The sequence below is a fragment of the Xiphophorus maculatus genome, chromosome 20 (genome assembly GCF_002775205.1).
Source record: "Xiphophorus maculatus strain JP 163 A chromosome 20, X_maculatus-5.0-male, whole genome shotgun sequence".
In the NCBI taxonomy this organism is placed as follows: Eukaryota; Metazoa; Chordata; class Actinopteri; order Cyprinodontiformes; family Poeciliidae; genus Xiphophorus; species Xiphophorus maculatus.
The window spans coordinates 20183793-20204572 of NC_036462.1; the positions used below are offsets into that span (position 1 = coordinate 20183793).

Here is a 20780-nt window from a genome sequence, read left to right on the forward strand (position 1 = left end):
TCTAGTGGTGCTTTTCAGGAAGAGGTTTGACCTCGTAAAACTTTATTATTACTTTTCTTTTCTAACATGGGAACAAACTAAATAAAGAAAATTATTTTAATAGTTAACCAGCCTTGCTGTGTCGCTAAAAATGTGATTGATCTATTTGTTGCATGTTAATTTAACATTTTAGTTGTTAAATGTACATAATTCCTACTCTGAAGTGTTGGATCAGATACCCAGTGCTTTGTCGCATCACTTTTATTGACTGAATTCTAGCTATTTGTTTTAACAGAGTGGCTCTGGTAAGTAATAGTTCTCATGAACGTATCCTGAAGCTGGAATAAAGCCCCCCACATTGATAAACCAGTCTTGTTCCCACTGCACACCCATCTGTCTGTTTGATTGCTGCACAACAGGCTCTTTTTTTATTACAAAACAGGAAACTGCTCTCCCTGTTTCCTGCTCAGCCCAGCTCCACATCCTTAGCAGCCCATGGACACTATTTAACCATATATTCACTGTGACTCAGCAGCGCCGAAATAAAGACAAAAAAAAAAAAAAAAAACTGAATTGTGGTCAGATGGTGAAGATTTATTACACTAAAAACATGTGTGCAGTGGACCACCGCAAACAAACAACTGCATTAATAAGGGCGGTGACTCTAAGGCTGATTGGTGCAGCTGCAGAGGGGAAAAACAGCCGGAGAGTACTACGGGTTGTTTTGAGCCGTGCATCGCATCAAACTATTTAATATTTGGGTCCATTTGTTTTCAGAGAAGGCTTGACCTCATTTGTAAAAGTGCTCCATTTTTACATCAAAATGGATGAGGATGGTTGCATTTTTCAGATACAAATTTCTCAACGGGAGGCTCAGAAAGTCTGTGATCAGAACGACACCACAGTTCATTTATTTAATCCCTATTTGATAATGCAATTTCACAGTTTCTGAACAGCATCCGTACGCCTCTTCGCTCCCAGCTACAGAGTTATGCAGCAATCATTTTCACATAATGTGAAGTGCTGTAGATCTTAAGGAAAGTGCTGTAGATACCACTGTAGTTGCTCCAGTTTTTGAATAGGAGTCCATCGCTCAACAGACACATTTATATAAAAAAATCAGACACTTGGACGACTGGGACTGTAAGTGCAATCCATCTGAAGCTTTGCTGCACACTGAGGCTTTCCCCTTCAATAGCAGAAAATGATTAATGCATCGCACTTATAGGGCAAAAGTCAATCCCTCTCTACATCAGGCAATCGGGCTGTAACTGCTGGCATATGATTGTCATTCTTTGATAAACTCTCTGGTACAATAGTTCAGTATGATTTGTTTTTGAAAGTCCTTATAGACTTAAACAAGAAACTTAAACTTTATGGCTAATTTTAGCCAAATGCACCACAAATGTGCTGTGACTAAGTGGGTGTTCAGCTCATTAACAAACATTATGTGGTTGCACCTCTGGCCTCGTTTTTGTTGGTGCAATTATTGAGTTTTCATCTTGAGTCAATAAAGGGGAGGATGATAAATTGTGCTCTGTGGCCCCAACCAGCTCTGGCAGATACTCTGACAACATCGAGAAGCTCAAATTTATTTCGTTTTGGATGAGCAGCAGGTTTCACATGCAGACGTACAATCACAACGCTTAGATAACATAAAGTTTGTATTATATTGCTGAAGTGAAATATCATGTAATTGTCAGGATTAGAACAAACCACAGCAGTTCAGCATCATGTGCTTCTATAAGATGCAGGAGGGGGATACCATATTTTTCTTCATTCATAAAAAGTGAAGACCAAACATTGCGTGTAAGCAGATTAATAAAATGGATTATAGTGGGGTTGTATGTTAAAGTTCAGGTACCCAAAGCAGAAAAGGTCATTACCACACATGAATCCAGTTTATTGTTGAATGTATGTACAACAAAGTTTTATGCTAAGCTTAATCTGCATTTGCACAAATCCATGTGGGACTCGGGCATAAACAGAATCATATCCTCTACATACAAGGTAACTAAGGACTTTCTCCATGTTAACTCTTTAAAAGCTTTACCACAAAAATAACTTATATTTGGGTTTGGTATATGTGTTCATGGGTTGTTTTTGACTTTTTATTTGAAAACAGTGGCTAAAAAATGCCCACTCTCTCCTTTTGTGAGCATCAGTTTTACTTTTTACGCTCTGCCACAGCTTGTTAGTTAGATTCATATATAGCTCTGAACTTTGACTGGACCATTCTAATGTGTGAATCCATTGCATCCCAGGTTGTGTGTTGATGGTAGTTTTTCTGCTGCAGCATCTAATAGGTTTTCTTCCACTTTTGTCCTTTATTTAGCTCAATTCAACTAAACTTGCTTAGCTTTCCTGTTGAGACTGAAGAAAAGCACCTTCACAGCATGGTGCTGCCACCACCATGTTTTACAGTGAGAAAGGTGTCTTCATAGTAATGTGAAATTTTAGTTTTCCATCAAACAGCATTTTAAGCACCTTTGAGTGTCCCAAAAAGCTCTATATAATTCTCATGTATTAATATTTTGCATCTGGCCCAGATCTTTCTATTCTGGTATCAAAACACAGATCAAGCAGCCAAAATGAAGAGCGTGTTAGTGGATATTGCAAATGTATTGTGTTTACCCTGTAACAGGTAGAGGACAAGGCAAACATTTTGAAAAGTTTGACCCTGAGGTCGCTCGTTGTTTGTGGGTCTCCTGTTTACGTCAGGCGAGGAAGGAGTGCGTCTGCTCCTCTCTCCCGCTCCGAGGTGGAACAATAAGACTGGGACTTAAAAAAGGAACTCCATCTTGATATAGTCCTTCCTGTGACTGTTTTCTAGTCTTTCAGCAAAGAGCGCACAGGGTGTGGTCACTAAATTTAAAAAGATAATCCCAGATAGTTTCAACTTCGACCTCATTGTCCTGCTGTTTTACTCCATTGAAGGCTTATAACGGGAAGTTTTTACTTTTACTATTTGCAACTTTATTTGCTTTTAATTTTTATTTTGTATTAAGCAGTTAGCACTCTGCTAATGAACTAAGTTTGTTTGATGTTAATTTTATATCGGGAAGAACTCATTTTACAGGAATGATTTTATTTTACACCCAGCAGACACATAGTCAACGTGCCACGCATCAAGTTTTGATTATATTTTTTGTCACTGTTTAGTCTTTCGGACATGTAAACTGTCCAGTTGTTGAACCAAGTGGATGCAGGAACAAACCCTTGTGTGTTGGTGGTGTAAATTTAGCTTTCCTTCACATCGAGCTGAGGAAGAAAACACAGCTGGAAGGTTGTTTTTGTTCTTCTGTGAGAATGTTTGTTCTAAGGTGTGTGAGACGTGTGTAATTAAAATAGCAGTTTCCTAGTGAAGCTGCTTTTGCTTTCCAAAAAGTTGAGGATTTTTTGCAAGAAGTGTATCCAGAGGAAGCAAGTGAGGGCCAAGAATGTGTTTGGACTACAGTAAATTAAGGAGCACTGTAGGAGCTATATATATACATTTTTGGTACTTAATACAAAATGTTATTTTGTGTTTACGTGAGTTTAATTTTTTACTCTTCTATTTGAAAAAGGTAAGCATCTGTAATTGTATTGTGCTTAAGCTTATTACGTGGTGCCTTTTGATTGGTTATTGACTAATTAGTTTATGTAAGATGAAAGTACTTGCTCATTGTAGAAGCCTGGCATCTTGAGAGTAACACAGTCTTTTGACCGGCACTTTCTATTTGTTTGAATCTGTTGTTATTTTTATTTTTATTTTAAGTTCAGTAAAGACTTAAAGATGACTGTCGGATTCAAGACCTCTGTTTTTTTAGAAGAAATGTGTCGCGTACGAAAGAGCTTTAAGGGGCTAGACAAGTGAGAGCTTGCCGCACTTACAAGCACAGGTAAAACGACAAACCATTTACCTCCTTATGTCAACATTTTGTCATATTACAACCAAACAACTGCGAGCTGAAAGAAAAATCAGACTTGGTTTAGTTTTGTTTTGCAAACACACATCTCAAGTGTGGCTCTGTTACCCTAAAATAAAATACCCTGAAATCAAAACCTTCAGTAAAAACTATAATCTCAGTATAAATGCAGCGGGTTCATTTTGAGGTTGAGAATATTCTACAATTTCAAATAAATTATAGTTGGTGGTTATAACATAACAAAATCGCTAAAAAGTAAAGGTTTGAGTAGTTTAGCGTAGCACAGTGTGCAAAGTTGTCTGATCCGCTGGATTAGGCACAAGCATCCTTTAACACCCCATAACCTGGATAAAGTTGAATGCATGTCAGACGAAAGTGTTTGTGTTATTAGTCCTAATTCTCCTCACTTTGCTCAGTAAAGCCTGAATATATCCGAAATAATCTCCACACCTCCTTGTTATTAAATGAATTGGCTCTCAGTGCCACCAGCTGGCTCTGAATCTATTTGAATATTGGTTGAAACAATAGAAATAAATACATCCATCATGTTCTTGTCATGTGAAAGCATGAGCAGCCACCTCCCTCATCTGAGCCGGGATCTCACATCTGACTAAAACCACAGAGGATTAACCTGGATTGACCTCGCGTGATGAGTGTTGCGTTTTGCCTTCAAATGCATCTCATAATATGTCTGCGTATTTGCATGCAGTAGGGGAAAAAATCTTCACCCCAAGACAACATTTTCAGCTTTAAAGAGTAGAAATGTAAGTGAAATGACCAAAAGTGCTCCGCCTTTCACAGTTTTAGTAAAAAGGAGCAGAAAAAGAACTGTGACGGTTCTGCCGCTCTATAGTTAAGGTAAAAAAATTTCCTCATATTTGTATTTGTTGTGTTAGCAGAAAAATGTAGCACAGCACATTATATTTCTGTGAGGGGCCATTACAGCATATTTTATTCTAATGACAAAGGGAGGTAACGGTTTGAATGGCCCATTCAAAGTCTGTTAAATACTTTTTGGTCTTCACCCTCATGTTCGGCTTGAACTTCAGCAAGTCATCTTTGCTACAACTATATGCTTAACCTCTTTCTAACTGGTTGATTAGCTATTTACGTTAACAGGACCTAGTGTATCTAAAGAAGTGGTCAGCGAAAATTGCCTAGTGCTTTGTGTGTTACGGATTTGACCAGACATAAGCTATTAGATATACAAAGTAACAATTATTTAATATGGGTGATATGGGCAGGTGCCCAGGGCGGCATTAGAAAGGAGGACACCCAAGAACCACATAATAAGTAAAACGTAACAGATAGTTAAGCAGCCTGGAGAACTTTATTATTATTTCTTTTGGACACTGCTTGCTACTGGAAATGCTTTGTGTGGAACTGCACCGTTTTTAATCTCAGATAATTTCCTGCATTTTGAGTGGCTGTTGGGGTGGCAGAAGGAGGAGCTTATCCAGGACACCAATCATGGAAGAACCACCACTGACAACCGCTTTGTTTTATATGTGCGGCAGCCAGGTTGAATTTTGACGCTGTGGTTGTAGAGGAATGTTTTCCATTCCCAAGTAAGAGTTTCAACCTAATTATTTCAGTGGATTTACCCAAAGTATATCTGCAGCCCTTTGATCGGTACTCATGAGTGATTTATTTTTGGACCGAATGGAAATGATGAGATCATTTGAAATTTAAATTAGTCACAAAGGCATTTTCCTGCCATTTCTTCACAGAATGTTGAACCTAAGAGTCATTCTTTAATTTTGAAATCCAAAGTTTACTTTAATTCAGCAAACTGCCATTTAGGTTTCATGAATAATGAAGAGGAAAAACAGGGATAGATTGAGTCTGTTTTTCAGCGGCAACATTAATCTTTTACTGAAGGACACATTTGGATGCAAGCCGTCCCTTAACAGGCGTTGGATCTTACAATCAATACCGGCCACAGGGTTCTGCAGAGAGCGAGGGTGACATCTTTGCTGCCAAGAAAGCTTGCTTCCTCCCTTTACAGCCTCTAATTAAGACAAAGTCGCTAGCTGTCGCATATCACCGTCAATGACCGCACAAGACAGAGCTCACTGTAAAGTTTTACTGATTCATCTTATCCATCTTGCTGACCCAAGTCACTAAACTAAATAAATAACTAACTAATAAACTAACTAGTAACTAAATAAACACAGAAAATGTTACAAAAACCTAGCGGATTATAACAACTTCTTGAGTTTGTCCTTCAACAGAGAACAAGAAAATTGATTAAAATTTTAAAAAACAAATATGTGTGAGAAGTAGACAAAATTATTCTGATATTCTTTCTATTGAGTTCAGCTGATAAAGGAGATCAACTTCTACTAAGTATGTCAACTTACTTATATTATTCGGTATGCTTTTTTTTTTTTCCTCTTTTTTAACAGGGTTTAAATAATTTTGTCCTGGAGTGGTGATTTGTTTGTATTCTCTACAGCTGCATGCTGCAAAGCATCTGAGCAGAACGTCGATTCCCTGGATAATTTGGCGACAAACACATAAAAGTGTTTTGTAAAGAGAGGCAGGCGGACAGAAAGGAGTCAAGATAACTGAAGGTCATTTTGAGCCATGTTGCTATAAAAACATGACATCCGTCCTAATGCCAGTTCAATCCTTGTTTTATGCTGTTATATTTAATAAATGAATGTTAATTTATGTCAGTAACTCAATTCACTAAGTGAAGCACATTATATTGATTAACTATACATAGGCTGATGTTTTCCAGCCTTTATTTCTGCTGAGATGTGTTGATTTACCACTTACAGCTAATGAAAACAGGGCAATTTAGGTCAGAAAATAGATCAGAACAAAGCAAAAAACATCTGTTTTAAAAAGGTACGTTTAATGTTCTAAAATCTCCCTCCAAAATTTAGGACCCTGATTTTCAAATGAAAAGCAAAACTGACTACTATCTGAAAAGAGGAACGGTCCAAAACTTTGTCCAGGTGAGAAGAATAAAGTCTTAATTCAAACATTGAGACAGTTGCAGATTACATAGCATACATCTCTTTGTGATGGCTTTTGAAGCAGTTAATTTGTTTTTTTCTATGGGTGCAATCATTACAAGTTTTGAGAAGAAAGACATGAAGTTCTGCTCTCAAAATAAAACTGTAAGCAAAAGTATTAAAAGTTTTGAGGACAAAAGACATGAAATCCTGTTTTCAGACTGAACATTCGTGCTCTTGGATTATGGCAGAAAAATTCCCCCATATTTTGCCACCATGGCTTTTCCTTCCACTGAACTTTCCACTGCCATGCATTCTGGGAAGAGCCTGCTTCTTTAGCAGTGACTCTTTGTGGCTTCCCCTCTGTTGTGTTATTGACTGTTTTCTGGATGGCTGTTTTGTCAGCAGTCTTCTCAAGCCTTTTTATCGGCCACTGGTCAATTCTCTGACAAACTGAATTTCAGATGTTCATTAATTTAAATGAAACCCGTGTAAACAGCTACAGATGAAACATAAGCAAGAAAATAGTCAACATTGTCCCTTCAATGTGGAGGTTCAGGAAAGACGAGAACTGATCCGACTGCCAATGAGCCCAGAGCCCCTCTGCAGGTTTTTTTTTTTTTTTTCCTTCCTTCACACGGGCAAAATTTATGAGGCCATTACGAGTGTGGATGCAGTGTCAACATTACCCCGCTAATATCTTTATCCAGCTTGGTGAGGACGAGGAGGAGGGGCGGTGGCTGTGAGACGACACACATGCTGCCTGGAAGACAAACTGTCCCGTGGTACGACACACACACACACACACACACACACACACACACACACACACACACGCCCACACGCCTTCACACACACACTTAAATCAGCCTCAGCATCCCTAACGCATTAGCTCTTCACGTTGAGGCTGCAAGCTGGGTAATTAATGCGGTCAAACTATTATTTTTCACTTAAAAACGTGTTTGAGGCAGAGGGAAGCTGGTGAGATTCCAAGAGAATGAAAATCAATACAGAAGCCGCTTGTGGCAACACAATCCCGAAATAAATTCAGCCATCGCAGGCAGAGCGCTTATTACGCTGCTGGTGCAACGGCGGCATTCAGAAAAATAAGTCTGGTATTACTGAACTTAATCTCTTATTGTCGGCAAATCCCACAAAATATGAGTGAGAGCACAGGTTTTAATCCTCGCTCTCTCTTCTAATGATTTCTCTATAAATGTCACAGAATATGTTCAAATACAGATGTACTCTATGACTGCACACCTAGTAAATGAAAGATCAATTCTCAGATTTGATTCAGTATTTTTATGTGTGGATTAAAATTGCAATGCTCATGAGAACAGATCTTTTAGATCTTTATGTAATTAGTATTTTTGCTGCCAGTTCCTGCCATTGAATCCAGTCTCTTCTTTTGCAGCCCGTATCATTTTAACGCATCACTTCGCTCATTTTCTTTATCTCTCCTCCTCTGCATATTTTTTGTATCGATCTGATCCAATACCAAGTAAATACAGAATCAGTAGAGCCAATACCAATGCCGATACTCTATTATTATTATTATTATTATTATTATTATTATTATTATTATTATTATTATTATTATTATTATTATTATTATTATTATTATTATTATTATTATTATCAAAAATCAGAATTTATATGTTTTTGTGGTTTGTCCTTTGAATTATTTTTTGCTAAAATGTAGGACAGAATTTAAATAAAATTTATAGATGTCTACAAAATACTTTAATAATATAATTACATGATAAACAAACAATATGAAAACAAAAGAAGCAAGTGTGCATTACTTTCTAAAACAAAGGGCAAAAAATTATTGTTTAAGAACAAATCAAAGCAAAATCTTTTTTTATGGTGAGTCGAGAAACTACAATGCCAAAATAAAGTAGTATTTCATGAGGGAATCTGTAACTAAAATATCAATCTTTGTATTAAAATTATTAGTATTTTTGATGGGTCTGTCCATCTCTACCTTTAATCCAAAAAAACCAAAATCTTATCTTATTACTTAATCTAAGTATTTTTTGTCTAGTTTCTAGTGAAAATATCTTAGTACACTTGAAATAAGACAAAATTAACTTACAACTTAGTTTTTATTGTCACTTATTGTAATTAGGCTGTTGCATGTGTACATGTTTTTAAATTATCCAGTTAAGTTGCACATTTGCTTTGATCAGAATATGCTATTTTTAATAACTAAATACTATTTTTTTATTTGTAATTCTGTTTTTATGATATATATTTTTTATATATTTCTTGTATCTTTGTGTGAATCTACTTGCTTCAATTGCCTGTCACTTTGATACTGTTGCACCTGTATTTCCCCTCTGCGGGACAATAAAAGATATTTCAATTTCTATTTCTAATTTTACTTTCAGAGCTTCTAAAGGGGTTTTTGAACATCTCTGATGCCACAGGGGCCAAAAATGGGACTCCGTGTAACTCCAGTTTCACAGCATAATTTTGAAAGTAGTTCATTCTACGTACATAAATAAATCAGGATTTTTACCTGGAGAACTTCTGCAATCACTTCATTTATGTGCAAACCTGAAATCCAATCTTGCAGTACACCGGGCTGAAAAGCTGTTAAATTTCACCACCACTAGTAGTTCATGGTCAAAATAAAGACAAAGAATTATCCCCAACATTAACTCAGCTGCCCTGACTTGTGATTGGATCCATTACGAACTCCACAGGCTCTTGTCCTCCTCCATGTGATCCATCTGCTTCAGAGCCCAAACTGCAGCAGGCCTGCTATCGAGCTCACTGCCACCAGCCTGGTTACCACGTTGCTGTTTAACGGTAACACAGCAGGGGGCAACAGCATGGCCTCGTGGCAAGAGGGATTCAATGGCCGTGATGACATTAGCTCTCATTAAGCTCAGCAACTCATTACCGCGCACCGTGGGGTGATGCTGACCAAAGGACCTGTGGCTCCTGATGAAGCGTGTCCTCTCACAGAGTGGAGGTGGTGATGCATGCCACTGCATGTCTACCCACTGATGAGCCATTAAAGGAACCTACAGCAGCAAAACAAGTGCATGTGTTAAGCAGATGAGGGAGATAAAGGCAGCAATGTTGTTTACCCTGCAGACATGATTCCTGGTTGGGTAATGTAGGCCCAGGAGTTGAAGATAAATATTCACACCCTTTATATTCTTTTCAAATGTTGCCACATTACAACCATACACATATTTTATGTAACAGAGAAGCACAAAGAAGCACGCAGGTGTATGTATTTAGTTCCAATGATTCAACACTTTGGAGAATCACTTTTTGCTGCAAATCTCTACCAACTTTGCACATCGTGGGGCTGAAACTTTTGCCCCTTCATTTATACTTAATTTATTTGTTTAGTTCCTTAAATAGTGTCAGACTGGATGAAAAACATTGTTGAAATCTTTCATCTTATTCTAAGATGGACTCAACCGAATTCAAGTTCATTTAAACAAGGACAGCGCAGTAAACAATGTTCGAAAAACAAAGCAAACTTTTTATGAAGGTTTTGTAGCCAGAGGCTAATTTGCAAATCCAGTCTGGATCTTAAAGGAGTCGTAATGTCATTTTATAGCACAACCAAGTAACTATGTTACCTTTGGTTGTTATAAAATGCTGTGTATATCAACTATGACTTAAAAAACGCCTTGAAGTTGGACTCTGCCTCTTTAAGAAGCTCCTGCTCTTTTCAGCACTCCGCTTTCAGCGCATCATCACAACATTTCTCTGTTAAGCCGTTTACAGCCACATTTGGGAGCATTGGACTACGAAGTAGCTCCTCGATCTGCTCAGGCTGATGTGCACAGGTAGTTTTCCTCCACACATATTCATTTAGACCAGCCAGAAAGTGAAAAAATGGTTTCATCTGACTGGACCAGTTTCCTCCACATGCTTGAGTTTTGGTAGGTTTGCAGCTTAACTCTTTCCATTTTCAGAAGATGGATTGAGCAGATCTCTGTGAAACGTTTAAAAACAGGACATCCTTTCATGATCTAAGCCTGCTATGTCCACTGAGATTACATTACACACAAGTGAACTAGTATTTACTATGTAGGTGACTTCTGAAGGCAATGAGCTGCACTGGATTTTATATGTTGGAGTAAAAGGGACTGAATACAAATGCATGCATAAGCAGAAAATAATGTATATTTTCTCTTTCTTTTCACTGTTCTGTGATACTTTTTGTTGGTCGATCACATAAAATTCAAACAAAATACCTTGAAGCTTGATGTAAGGTGAGAAATTGTGAAAAGTTCACATGGTGTGGATATCTCTATTGATTCTAATATAATAATTTTGCAAACATAATTAGGTATTCAACATATACGTTTTATTAAATCAGTGAGTATTGTTATATTATGGAAACTCTGCATAAGATGGAGATGAGATGATGAATTCAGAAAGAAAACAAGAGCGCAGCGATCTGTTTTAGACTGACATGTTAGAAATTTATTTCCTCAGATATTAACATTTTTCCCTTGGATTTCATCTGTTGCTGCCTAAAAACATAAAACTATTATATGTATTCTTGAGTTTATAGATGCAGTTTCAAGTTACACTGTTCATTTATGGCAAGCTTTCAAAAGCTTTATTTTAATTAACCTATATTTGTCTCATCTACCCCACAGTTGGAAATTTATGAGTTTGATTCCCTTTCCCGGTTCACAGATTCAGTCCCCAGTTGTGTCATTGAAAGTCTGCATCATAAAACTGCCTCAAGGATTAAAAGCCTCTCATAGAGGGGCAGGTTAGCTCCCTGCGCATCTGCGGTTTCAAACCTATCGGATTCAGGGGGGAACCTGTTGCAAAAAAAGCAAGTGTGTCGTTTAATCCGTGTGCGCTGAAAACTGTTGCGTTTTCGTGCTACAGAGAGTAAATAAGTGGATTTCAGTAAAATGGTTAACATTTGCAAGGGCTAAAAAAAATTAGGATTAGCAGAAAACCAATTCAGAGCAGATTCTGGCAAAAACAAATAAAGTAAACACAGGACTTTTTGCACGAAGTGACCTTCAGATGGATTCTTTGACTCCCTGAATACATCCCACTGGGAGGGAAAGCATTTTATCCAATCAAAGCTTTTTGATTGGATAATATATATATATATATATATATATATATATATATATATATATATATATATATATATATATATATATATATATATATATATATATATATACAAGATATCCATCACAGCTTGTTGGATCGGCTGTTCCCTGTTTACCTTTTATCTCTGTATAACTGCGTTAACGCGGGACCAGACCTGGCCTGTCCCAGCCAGGAACCCTCAAAGAAGGAGAAGACGCAGCTTCATCGAGAGACGGGCAAAATGTTCAGCTCAGGCTTTAAGCAAGAAAACAAAAGAAGCTTTAGAGATAAGATAAGAGAACACAATTATATAAATAAAGCTAGATTAGGTCTGAAACATTCTCTAAATACGTTTCCTCTTCTGAAAGTAGCAGGTTACAAATGTTTTTGACTATAGCAGATTTAAAGTGCCAGTTTTCCTGTGGTGAATTTCAACCAGGCTGCCTTGTGCTCAACCTAGAGGTTTGACAGTATGGCTCAAAACCATGAAGGTCGAATGCAGTAAAACAGACTGCAGAGAGCTTATTCCTATTCATCTTGGTGATTATGAGTTACAAATGAAAAAATCAGTTTTTGAGAAAATTTGACTGCAACACAAGCCCACTAAAAAGGAGTTCTGATCCAGAAATGTAACTGTGTACCACTCCATCTGTTGACAGGACAACCACAAGGAGAGAAAAGCACAACAGGTCATTGTTAAAAACGCTGGATGTCCACTGCATCCAAACACATTCGTGAAAAATTGAGTGGTAGGAAAAAGCATGAGGAAAAATGTGCTAAAGCAACAGCTGAGTATTTAAGGCCTCCTCGACTTCCAATTCAATTCACATCTGGCTCTCCAGCACAGAAGAAATGTCTTTAAATGGGAAAAAATGTAGGTACAAGACAAAGTATTAGACTTTTAATCATTTTTCTTTCCTTTTATTTCAATTTTAAAACATCTAGCGCAGTGTTTCTCAATTCCGGTCCTCACGCCCCCCTGAGCCTGCATGTTTTAGGTGTTTCCCTCCTGCCACACACCTGTATTGAATATTTGTGTGATTAACAGGCTTCTCCACTACTTGATGGTCATGCAGTCATTTGAATCAGCTGTTCTGGAATAGAGGCACATCTAAAACATGCAGAGCAGGGGGGCCTGAGGACTGGAATTGAGAAGCACTGATTAGCGGCTTTTATTGAAAAGCAGACCTTAATCCTGGTTAAATGCAGGGTTCTCATTCTTGCTGCCGAGATCAGCTTAGAAAACTATCAAACATCTATAGAAACAAAGGTTTTCTCTAAATAATTATGCAAGATTATTTTATTTCTCATTAAAATAGTCCAGGTTAAAAAATTTTGAGATGAGAATAATCAGACCCAACAAGCAAAAACGCTGTTTCAAAGCAACATTTCCTGAACATCACCATGCTGCATTGACGCAATAATTCATGATAAATGAGTCCCAACCAACTATTGAGTAAATTTACTGCACATGAAATGAACATTTCTGTAACAAAATATTAATATTCAACTCTTAATGTGAAAATGCAAGTGTGTTGGCTGCTGTCCTCAGCCAACACACTGCAGTCTTGTTTTTATTAACCAGACTTATATACTCTATATGACATAATGTGTTTTATTATTTCAAAAACAATTCTGTTGTTTGAAAACATAAATTAATTAAAATTAAAACATAAAAAATGTTTTAATTTAATTGTATTGATCAGAAATTCCAGTCTCTATAGCTCCAGAACACTTTTAATTTTACATACAGGTAAAGCGCCATCTGGTGGCTACTTTTATACTGCAACAGAGAAGGTAAAATATGACAATCTTCCACATTTCAGGAAGATCCAAACCACTTTGGATAGAGTTTCATGAAGAATTTTACTTGGAGCAGCATGAAAGATAAAACATTTTTGAATACAGCAAAATAAAAACTAAAAGCAACAGTTTTCAATGAAAACCTGTTTATTAAATACTTTAATTGTTAGTGAGACTCAGTTTCTATTGCCTCAGTTGAAGTATTTATGTTCATGGAGGAAGCCCTCAGGTAAAGTTCCTGTAGAAGGACAACATGGCGTCTAAACTCTGAGGCGCGCCTCCAGAAACCTGCTGAGTCTGGCTTTCTTCTCCTGGAGGCGGCGGCTCCTGGGATGCGTACTGGGTCGGGTACTGGTACATCGGGGGGAACGGAGGAAAAGAATGTGGCGGTCCTGCAAACTGAAAGGGAGGCGGCGGAGGAAACGGGGGATAAAAAGGAGGAGGCGGCGGATACTGAGGAATAAAAGGTGGAGCTGAAGGTAAGGAGCTGCCTGGAGGTGTGGGTTGTGGAGACAGAGAGGATGCTAGGGGATTTTCCTTCTGAGGCTCAGGCGGTGACGACACAGCAGGAGGTTCTGGTTTGGTCTCACTCTCAGGAGCTTTTTCTGGAAATGTTGTTGACTTAAAGAACATGTTTGATTTATTCTGCTGAGTTTTAGCCTTTCCTGGTTTTGGTCTTTTGTCATCAGCGAAGTATGCAGAGGGAGGGGCAAACTCAGATTCTCGCTCATCTCTACGTCGAGTTTTCCATTCGCTAAACATGAATTCTGGGGAAAATAATACAAAAGAAGCAAACAAGAAGTGTAAACTTCAGGAAATTCAAAGATCTTGAACTTTACAGCAGTACTAACACAAAATATTAAGTTGAAGAGTTTGTGAACGTCCTAAATATTTTTGGAAATTATTTAAAAATGAAGATGCCTTCAGAAGCTAGTTAGTTTTATTACCCAATTTACCCACAGAAATGTTAGATTCACATAAAAACATTTTAAGTTATGGCCTTTTATTTAATGTACAGTTTGATATTGTTAGCTAAAAAAAGGTTCAGATGCTGGTTTCAACTCCTGTTTTTCCATCGCATCACATTATTGTACAATTCTGGGTAAATATGCCCTCATTATATTCATGATTTAATAATGTAAATGTTTTAAATGAGGTTTACCTTTGCCTCTGTCCCATTCTCTGACATGAGGGACTCCAGGTTTGGTGTCCCTCCTCTCCTGGATCTCCACCTCCACCCTCTTCAGAGTGCTGACCTCTGGCGGCACGTCCGGCTGAGGGATCGGTCCGACTGGCTCATCCTCCTCTTCCTCCACTGAAACAAGTGATTGACAACAATCCTTCACCAACATGTCTGTTACAACCAAAAACAAAATGTCGACTTCACTGTAAAATATCTAATAGTTCAGTGAGTAATATATGTAAACCTTGATTTTCTTCCTCTTTCCCCTCTTCCTCAGTGCCATCCAGCTTTGCCTTCTTCATCTTCCTCTGCCTCACCTTGGCCAGTCGAGCCTGCAGGACGGCCTGCCTCTTCTCTTTGAGTCGTTCTCTTTTCGTCCGCTGATCTGTCGTCTAAAGGAGAGAACGGATGGAGCGGGAAACATTTCACATCCAACATGGAGCAGCTTAGTTGACTGGTCTGCAGTATAATCAGATGAAATAACTTCATATCCCAGCATATTGTTAATTAGTGTTGATCCCATCATGAGGCTTCGGTCCTTTCTCATGGGACAATATGTTTATGCTGCTTCTTACACGCCTCATGGCTACAAATATCGTGTGTGTGTTTTGTTATTGCTTCCATATTCCAGTTTATCGATGAACCCACCTGGTCTCTGAGCATGTCCAGAGTTTCTCTTTGCTTCCTGCGCTGCTCTTGGTCCTGAGAGAAAGCGAAGTAGCCCACACCGAGCTCTCGGGCCTCTGAGATCGTTGGAAAAAAAATAAGAATAAAACACTTTAGAGAACCCACACAATGTCCATAAATAGCCGTCTTAGAATTCTACAATTTATGGCTAATGCATGTTTATGTTACACCTGTGCATTTAAATAAACATAATAATAACATCCCAGATCTTTGCGTAAAGTGTAATTCTAAAGGGACTCTAATACACTGCATGTGGGAATACAGACAAATCAATGCGTTTTGGACAGAGGTGAAAGATATAATTGAAAAGAATTCTCTCAAAGCAAATCTCACTGGATCCTAAATTGTTCCTGTTAGCTTTATACCCTGAGAAGCATAACTTTAGTAAATCAGAATGTACTTTTATTGATATAAGCTCATTATCTGCAAAAAAAAATTATTGCTTTGGCTTGTCAAAAATGTCAACAGACCTAGTGCCACGCAGTGGTTAAAGCAGATGTCATCTAGTTTGCCGCTAGAAAGAATAAGATATATTAGGAAATCCAAACAATATCTTTATGAGAGGACTTGGACTCACTAATTTTATTAACCCTTTGGAGTCTTGGGTCTAAATGGCCGTTTTGGTCTAATTTTGAATTTACCCTTATATTTCCACCATAAAAACTATTTACCTTACCTTGTTTGGTATCATTATTTTCAGAACATCCTAAACTTTGTGATTTTACAGTGTTTGTTTCATTTTGACAAAATTTATTATCACATTGGAGCAAAAAACACACACAGAAACATGACGTCATGCCCGCCACAGGGCGGGCGTCGACCTTAAAAGGTTAAGGACTTGGACTTGTCAGAGGGTTTGTTTGAGTTTTGGAACCTGCAGTGTGCCATGCTGAATAGACGTGTACAATTATATCTAACCTGGTTGTAATTTGTATCCCTGTTTTTTGTTCCTATGTCTTGTCTTTTTTCCTTTCTTTCTTTGTTTTTCATTTCTCTGATATGAGAAGGAAAAAATACTGTAATAACAACGAAGAAAACTTGTTCAGATAGTTACATGATTGTATTTCCAAAGTGGAAAATCTCAATAAAAATATTTTGGTAAAAAAAACAAACACTTTAGCACCATTTCACATAAAATGGACCTTCAAATGTCTTATTGTCTTAAATGGGAAGCTGATTTGCTGCATATCAGATGCAAAGTGCATTAATGCAGGAAACGGCTTCCAGGTGTAAGAGTCTGCGTGCTGGACCTGAACCACTGAGGTGTTGGCAGATTTCTGCTCACCTTGTGCTCTAATGTCCTCGTAGTGGATCGGTCCAACCGGCCTCTTCATGGCCTCCTCCTCCTCCCTCTCCCACTCCTGCCGCTGCAGCTCTCGACGCATGTCCTCTGAGAGTAAGCTCTTGTCGTTTGGGATTATCCTATAAAGAGCAGCAACAAGGTATCATAAACACATTATATGCAACAATAAATAAAATCCAGAAAGACGACGCCAGAAAAAGCTGAACTTGATATGATGGCACCTTATTGAAAACACTTTCCAAATTAAATTCATACTAGAACTGTTGCCTTGGTTTCACTAAAAGAGAAACACAAAATGTGTTTCACTCATCTTCAACTTTTAATAAACATGTGTAACCCTAGAATGTCCAACATGGCACTTTCTATAAACTATTTGATCTTTTTTAATTTTAACAGAAAAACAGGAGTAGTTTCATGCAGTTTTATATAATTGATGTTTATCCGTCTCTCATTAGGAGTAGACAAAAACATGACCAGGTTCCTCTTCTTCTTCTGTCTTTATGTGCTGCCTGAGTGGCTGATCTCACTACTTTCATAAAACTTGTCTTTGGTCTTCCTCCATTCATCCTCAGTGTTCCTCATCGTTGGTCCAGTACACTCACCATCCCTCCTCTGCACAGATCCAAACCTTCTCAGCTACTCAACCTGATCAGAGGAAAAATACCAAAAGCTCATTAAAATATTTACCCTTTTCCGTTAAAATCCTGGTCCATTTTCACAAAGTTTGGCAGATCTTTCTTCATGCATCTTCTAGACCGTCCCAAAGCATCCACATAATCCACCCTGAAAAAATAAAGATACCATTTACCATTATTTTACATGATTTGAAAAGCCATGTTTGACTTGAAATTGTTAAAGATTTAACAAACATAAGTGAGTAGGACTTTTCTCAGCTTGATTTTTTTAAACATATAAAACATGAACCCCATAAATCATGCAGTATGTACAAATAGAGCTTTCTTCACCCAATATCAAAAATCAGACATTACCATTCCTCATCTGGATTCTGGGGAGGAGGGATGGGTGACAACCTGGCTTTATCCTCATCCTCATTCTGCATCTCCTTCTGTGCAAAACTTTCTCTCTTCTTGTTGATTATCTTCTGGGTGAAGTCGACGAGGTATAGTGCCTCCGTCTCTTCATCTGGCAATTAATAGGAGAAGTTCAACCCAAAGCCACTGCAACCTTTTATTACATGAACAGTAATAAAAGGTTGCAAAATATCCATATTCAGTCATTATTTGTTATATGATAGGTACATGTAAATTATGCAAATGAAAATGAAATTGTTTTCAACAAATTTTACAAAGTAAAAGTCTGAAAAGTTTGGTCAAATGCTTTCATACAACACCCAATCAATAAATATTTAAACAAACATTTTCATATGGAAAGCGTACGCTGCAAACAATAGTGGTTCATGTAAACTAGCAGGCTTCACAAAGAGAGCATGAAGCAGCCAAGAGGCCTATGGTAACTCTAGAGGAGCTGCAGAGATCCAGGCCTCAGGTGGAAGAATCTATTGAGAACACTTAGTTGTGAACTCAAAAAACTCTGGCCTCCATGGAAGAGTGGCATAATGAAAGCCATCGTTGAAAGGAAACTTTAGAAAATCATCTTTGCTACAAGCCTCAAAGGAGACACAGCAGGCATGCGGAAGAAAGTACTCTGGTCAGAGGGAATGCAAACTGAGCCATTTGGCCTATGTCCAAATACAATACATAAAGGAATACAAACAATGCATATCACGTTGAAACATGGTGATGGCAGTATCATGCTGCTAGGTTGTTGTTATTTGCAGTGACAGGAAACACAGCCAGAGCTGACGGAAAAACCGAAAAGGTCTAAACTTTTCCCACTTGAGTATAAACTTTCTTGCTACTTCTCTTGTCTTTAAAGTTTCACTATCAAGCAGAACATAAAAACAACTCTCAGGTCTAACAAAACTAGTTTTGGTTATCACACATTTAGTGCAAGAATGGCCCAGTCAAAGTCCAGATCTAAATCCAGTTGAGAATCAGTGGCGAGACTTGAAAGTTAACAGAAACTCTCCATTTAACCCGACAGTTCAGGTTTTCATCTGTAAAAATATTTTTAAAACTGTGTAATATCTGCACAATTACGCACTACTTTGTGTTGATCTGTCATAAAATCCCGATAAACACAAATGAGGTTTCGATAATTAGCTTATCCAGAGTCTGTAAAGAATCAACCTGGAAAGTCTCCCTTTGTCATCTGGTCATAGAGTCTGGCCTTCTCCTCCAGTTTACGCCTGTGATGGATCAGAAATCAAAAGTTAATATTCTTGTCTGACTGAAAGCATTAAACCTTTCTGTGAAGTGGAAGATGAACTCGCCTGGCTGTATCCAGAGTGACCTGCTCCTCTGCCAGCTGCTCTGCATCCTTAGCAGCTCTAGCTGACACGCCAGCGTTTTGTTTAATCCAGATGTTAGGTTTCTGAACGAGTAAAATAAAGAGAAGAATTCAAGTATGTCAGCATCGCCATAAGACTCGTTAATAATATTTAAGGGAATAAATTCAATTTTACCTTAGAGGTGACTTTCGTCTTGAGTCCAGCTTCAGCATTTTCCTGCCCGAGTTTCTCCCGTTTAAATTGTTCCTGCTTTCTGTAAAGCTCCGCTTTAAGGTCCACCAGCTGCAGAAACATCGAACCAATTAATGTACATTTTCTTAAAAAGTGCGCATGTATCAGTCCATAGTTGGCGTTAGCAGGGCCCTAGCTAACTTAAGTTGTTTTTATCGTTTACAAAACGCCAAGCTTCATAACAAAAGCCTACATGACTAATTATTTAAAGTAGACTTCGATTAACTTACCGTCGAAGCTGCTACTTCAAGAGTTTTCTTCTTTTTATCCATATTAACTCTATAATGGACCATATAACCTACTGCTGTGCTACCATTAGCTTAGCCATGGTCCAACTCCTTCTTCTTTGCTAATATTCTTAATCACTAGCTGCCTGCCGCTTGTGCGCCATCTAGTGGACACGTTCTACACTTACACTTTCTGGAATTACTTGGAGGACATCTAAACAGCATAAAATGTTCCAAAATCTTCACATTAGGAAGACTTTTTCCGTTTATTTTTCATTCAGAAGTTAAATCTGGGTTATTCTGAAAGAAAATATAATTATTAAACATTATACGGTGTGTATATATAGGCCTAGAATAGCTGAAAAGATTGGATGCATTGAAAATATATTTAAAAGAATATGAAATTATCAAATTTTTCTGTGTTTTGCCCAGAGTTAAGTATTAGAGGTTTATAGTAACAGAGAAAAAATTCTGGTGACAATTTTGTTTTCTTACCAAAATAAATGTGGCCTTTTCCTCACAAGATCAGCGAAAGAAAAGCCTCGTAATGACTTCTGTTTATATCCTGAATATTTGAAAACCTGGATCAAGCCTCGAGTCACTCTCTGTTCCCTTGTTAAAACAAGGCTATGATGTTACGTTTTATTTCAGCAGAGCAGAACATTTTAAATCCTGTGCAAACAGCTCAGTATTTGGTTTGCAATACTGCAAACCAAATACTGGTTTGCAGTATCCTGTTTGAGGATTCCTGTTTGAATCCTCAAACAGGAATCCTCCTGTTTGAGGATTCAGTGATGCTGCTGCAGCCTTGCAGATAAGGCTGATGTATCCATTTCTCTCTCTGCTGCAGCATTACCTTCATCTCTGAAGTGATAGGATCAACAAACAGGACGTCATGTCAGACAGATTAATGTTTATTTTTGTATCTGATTAAACATTCAGTCTTGTTCTGCCAAGATATGACGGAATAGGTCCTAGTAAACTTGGATTAAATGCTTTTGTGAGCCATGACAGAGGAA

At 37.8% G+C, this 20780-nt stretch overlaps 1 protein-coding gene across 1 annotated transcript; it reads right to left on the reverse strand.

Moving 5' to 3' along the window:
- Positions 1 to 13803: 13803 nt before the first annotated feature.
- On the reverse strand, positions 13804 to 19876 carry ccdc174 (coiled-coil domain containing 174). The gene is made up of 11 exons (XM_005799902.2): positions 19765 to 19876; positions 19478 to 19585; positions 19286 to 19386; positions 19143 to 19201; positions 17922 to 18075; positions 17620 to 17715; positions 16915 to 17051; positions 15591 to 15685; positions 15187 to 15334; positions 14922 to 15074; positions 13804 to 14526 (listed from the first exon to the last, which is right to left on the reverse strand). The coding sequence occupies exons 1-11, from the start codon at positions 19825 to 19827 to the stop codon at positions 13985 to 13987; spliced, it is 1656 nt and encodes a 551-aa protein (XP_005799959.1). The 5' UTR covers positions 19828 to 19876; the 3' UTR covers positions 13804 to 13984.
- Positions 19877 to 20780: the final 904 nt, after the last annotated feature.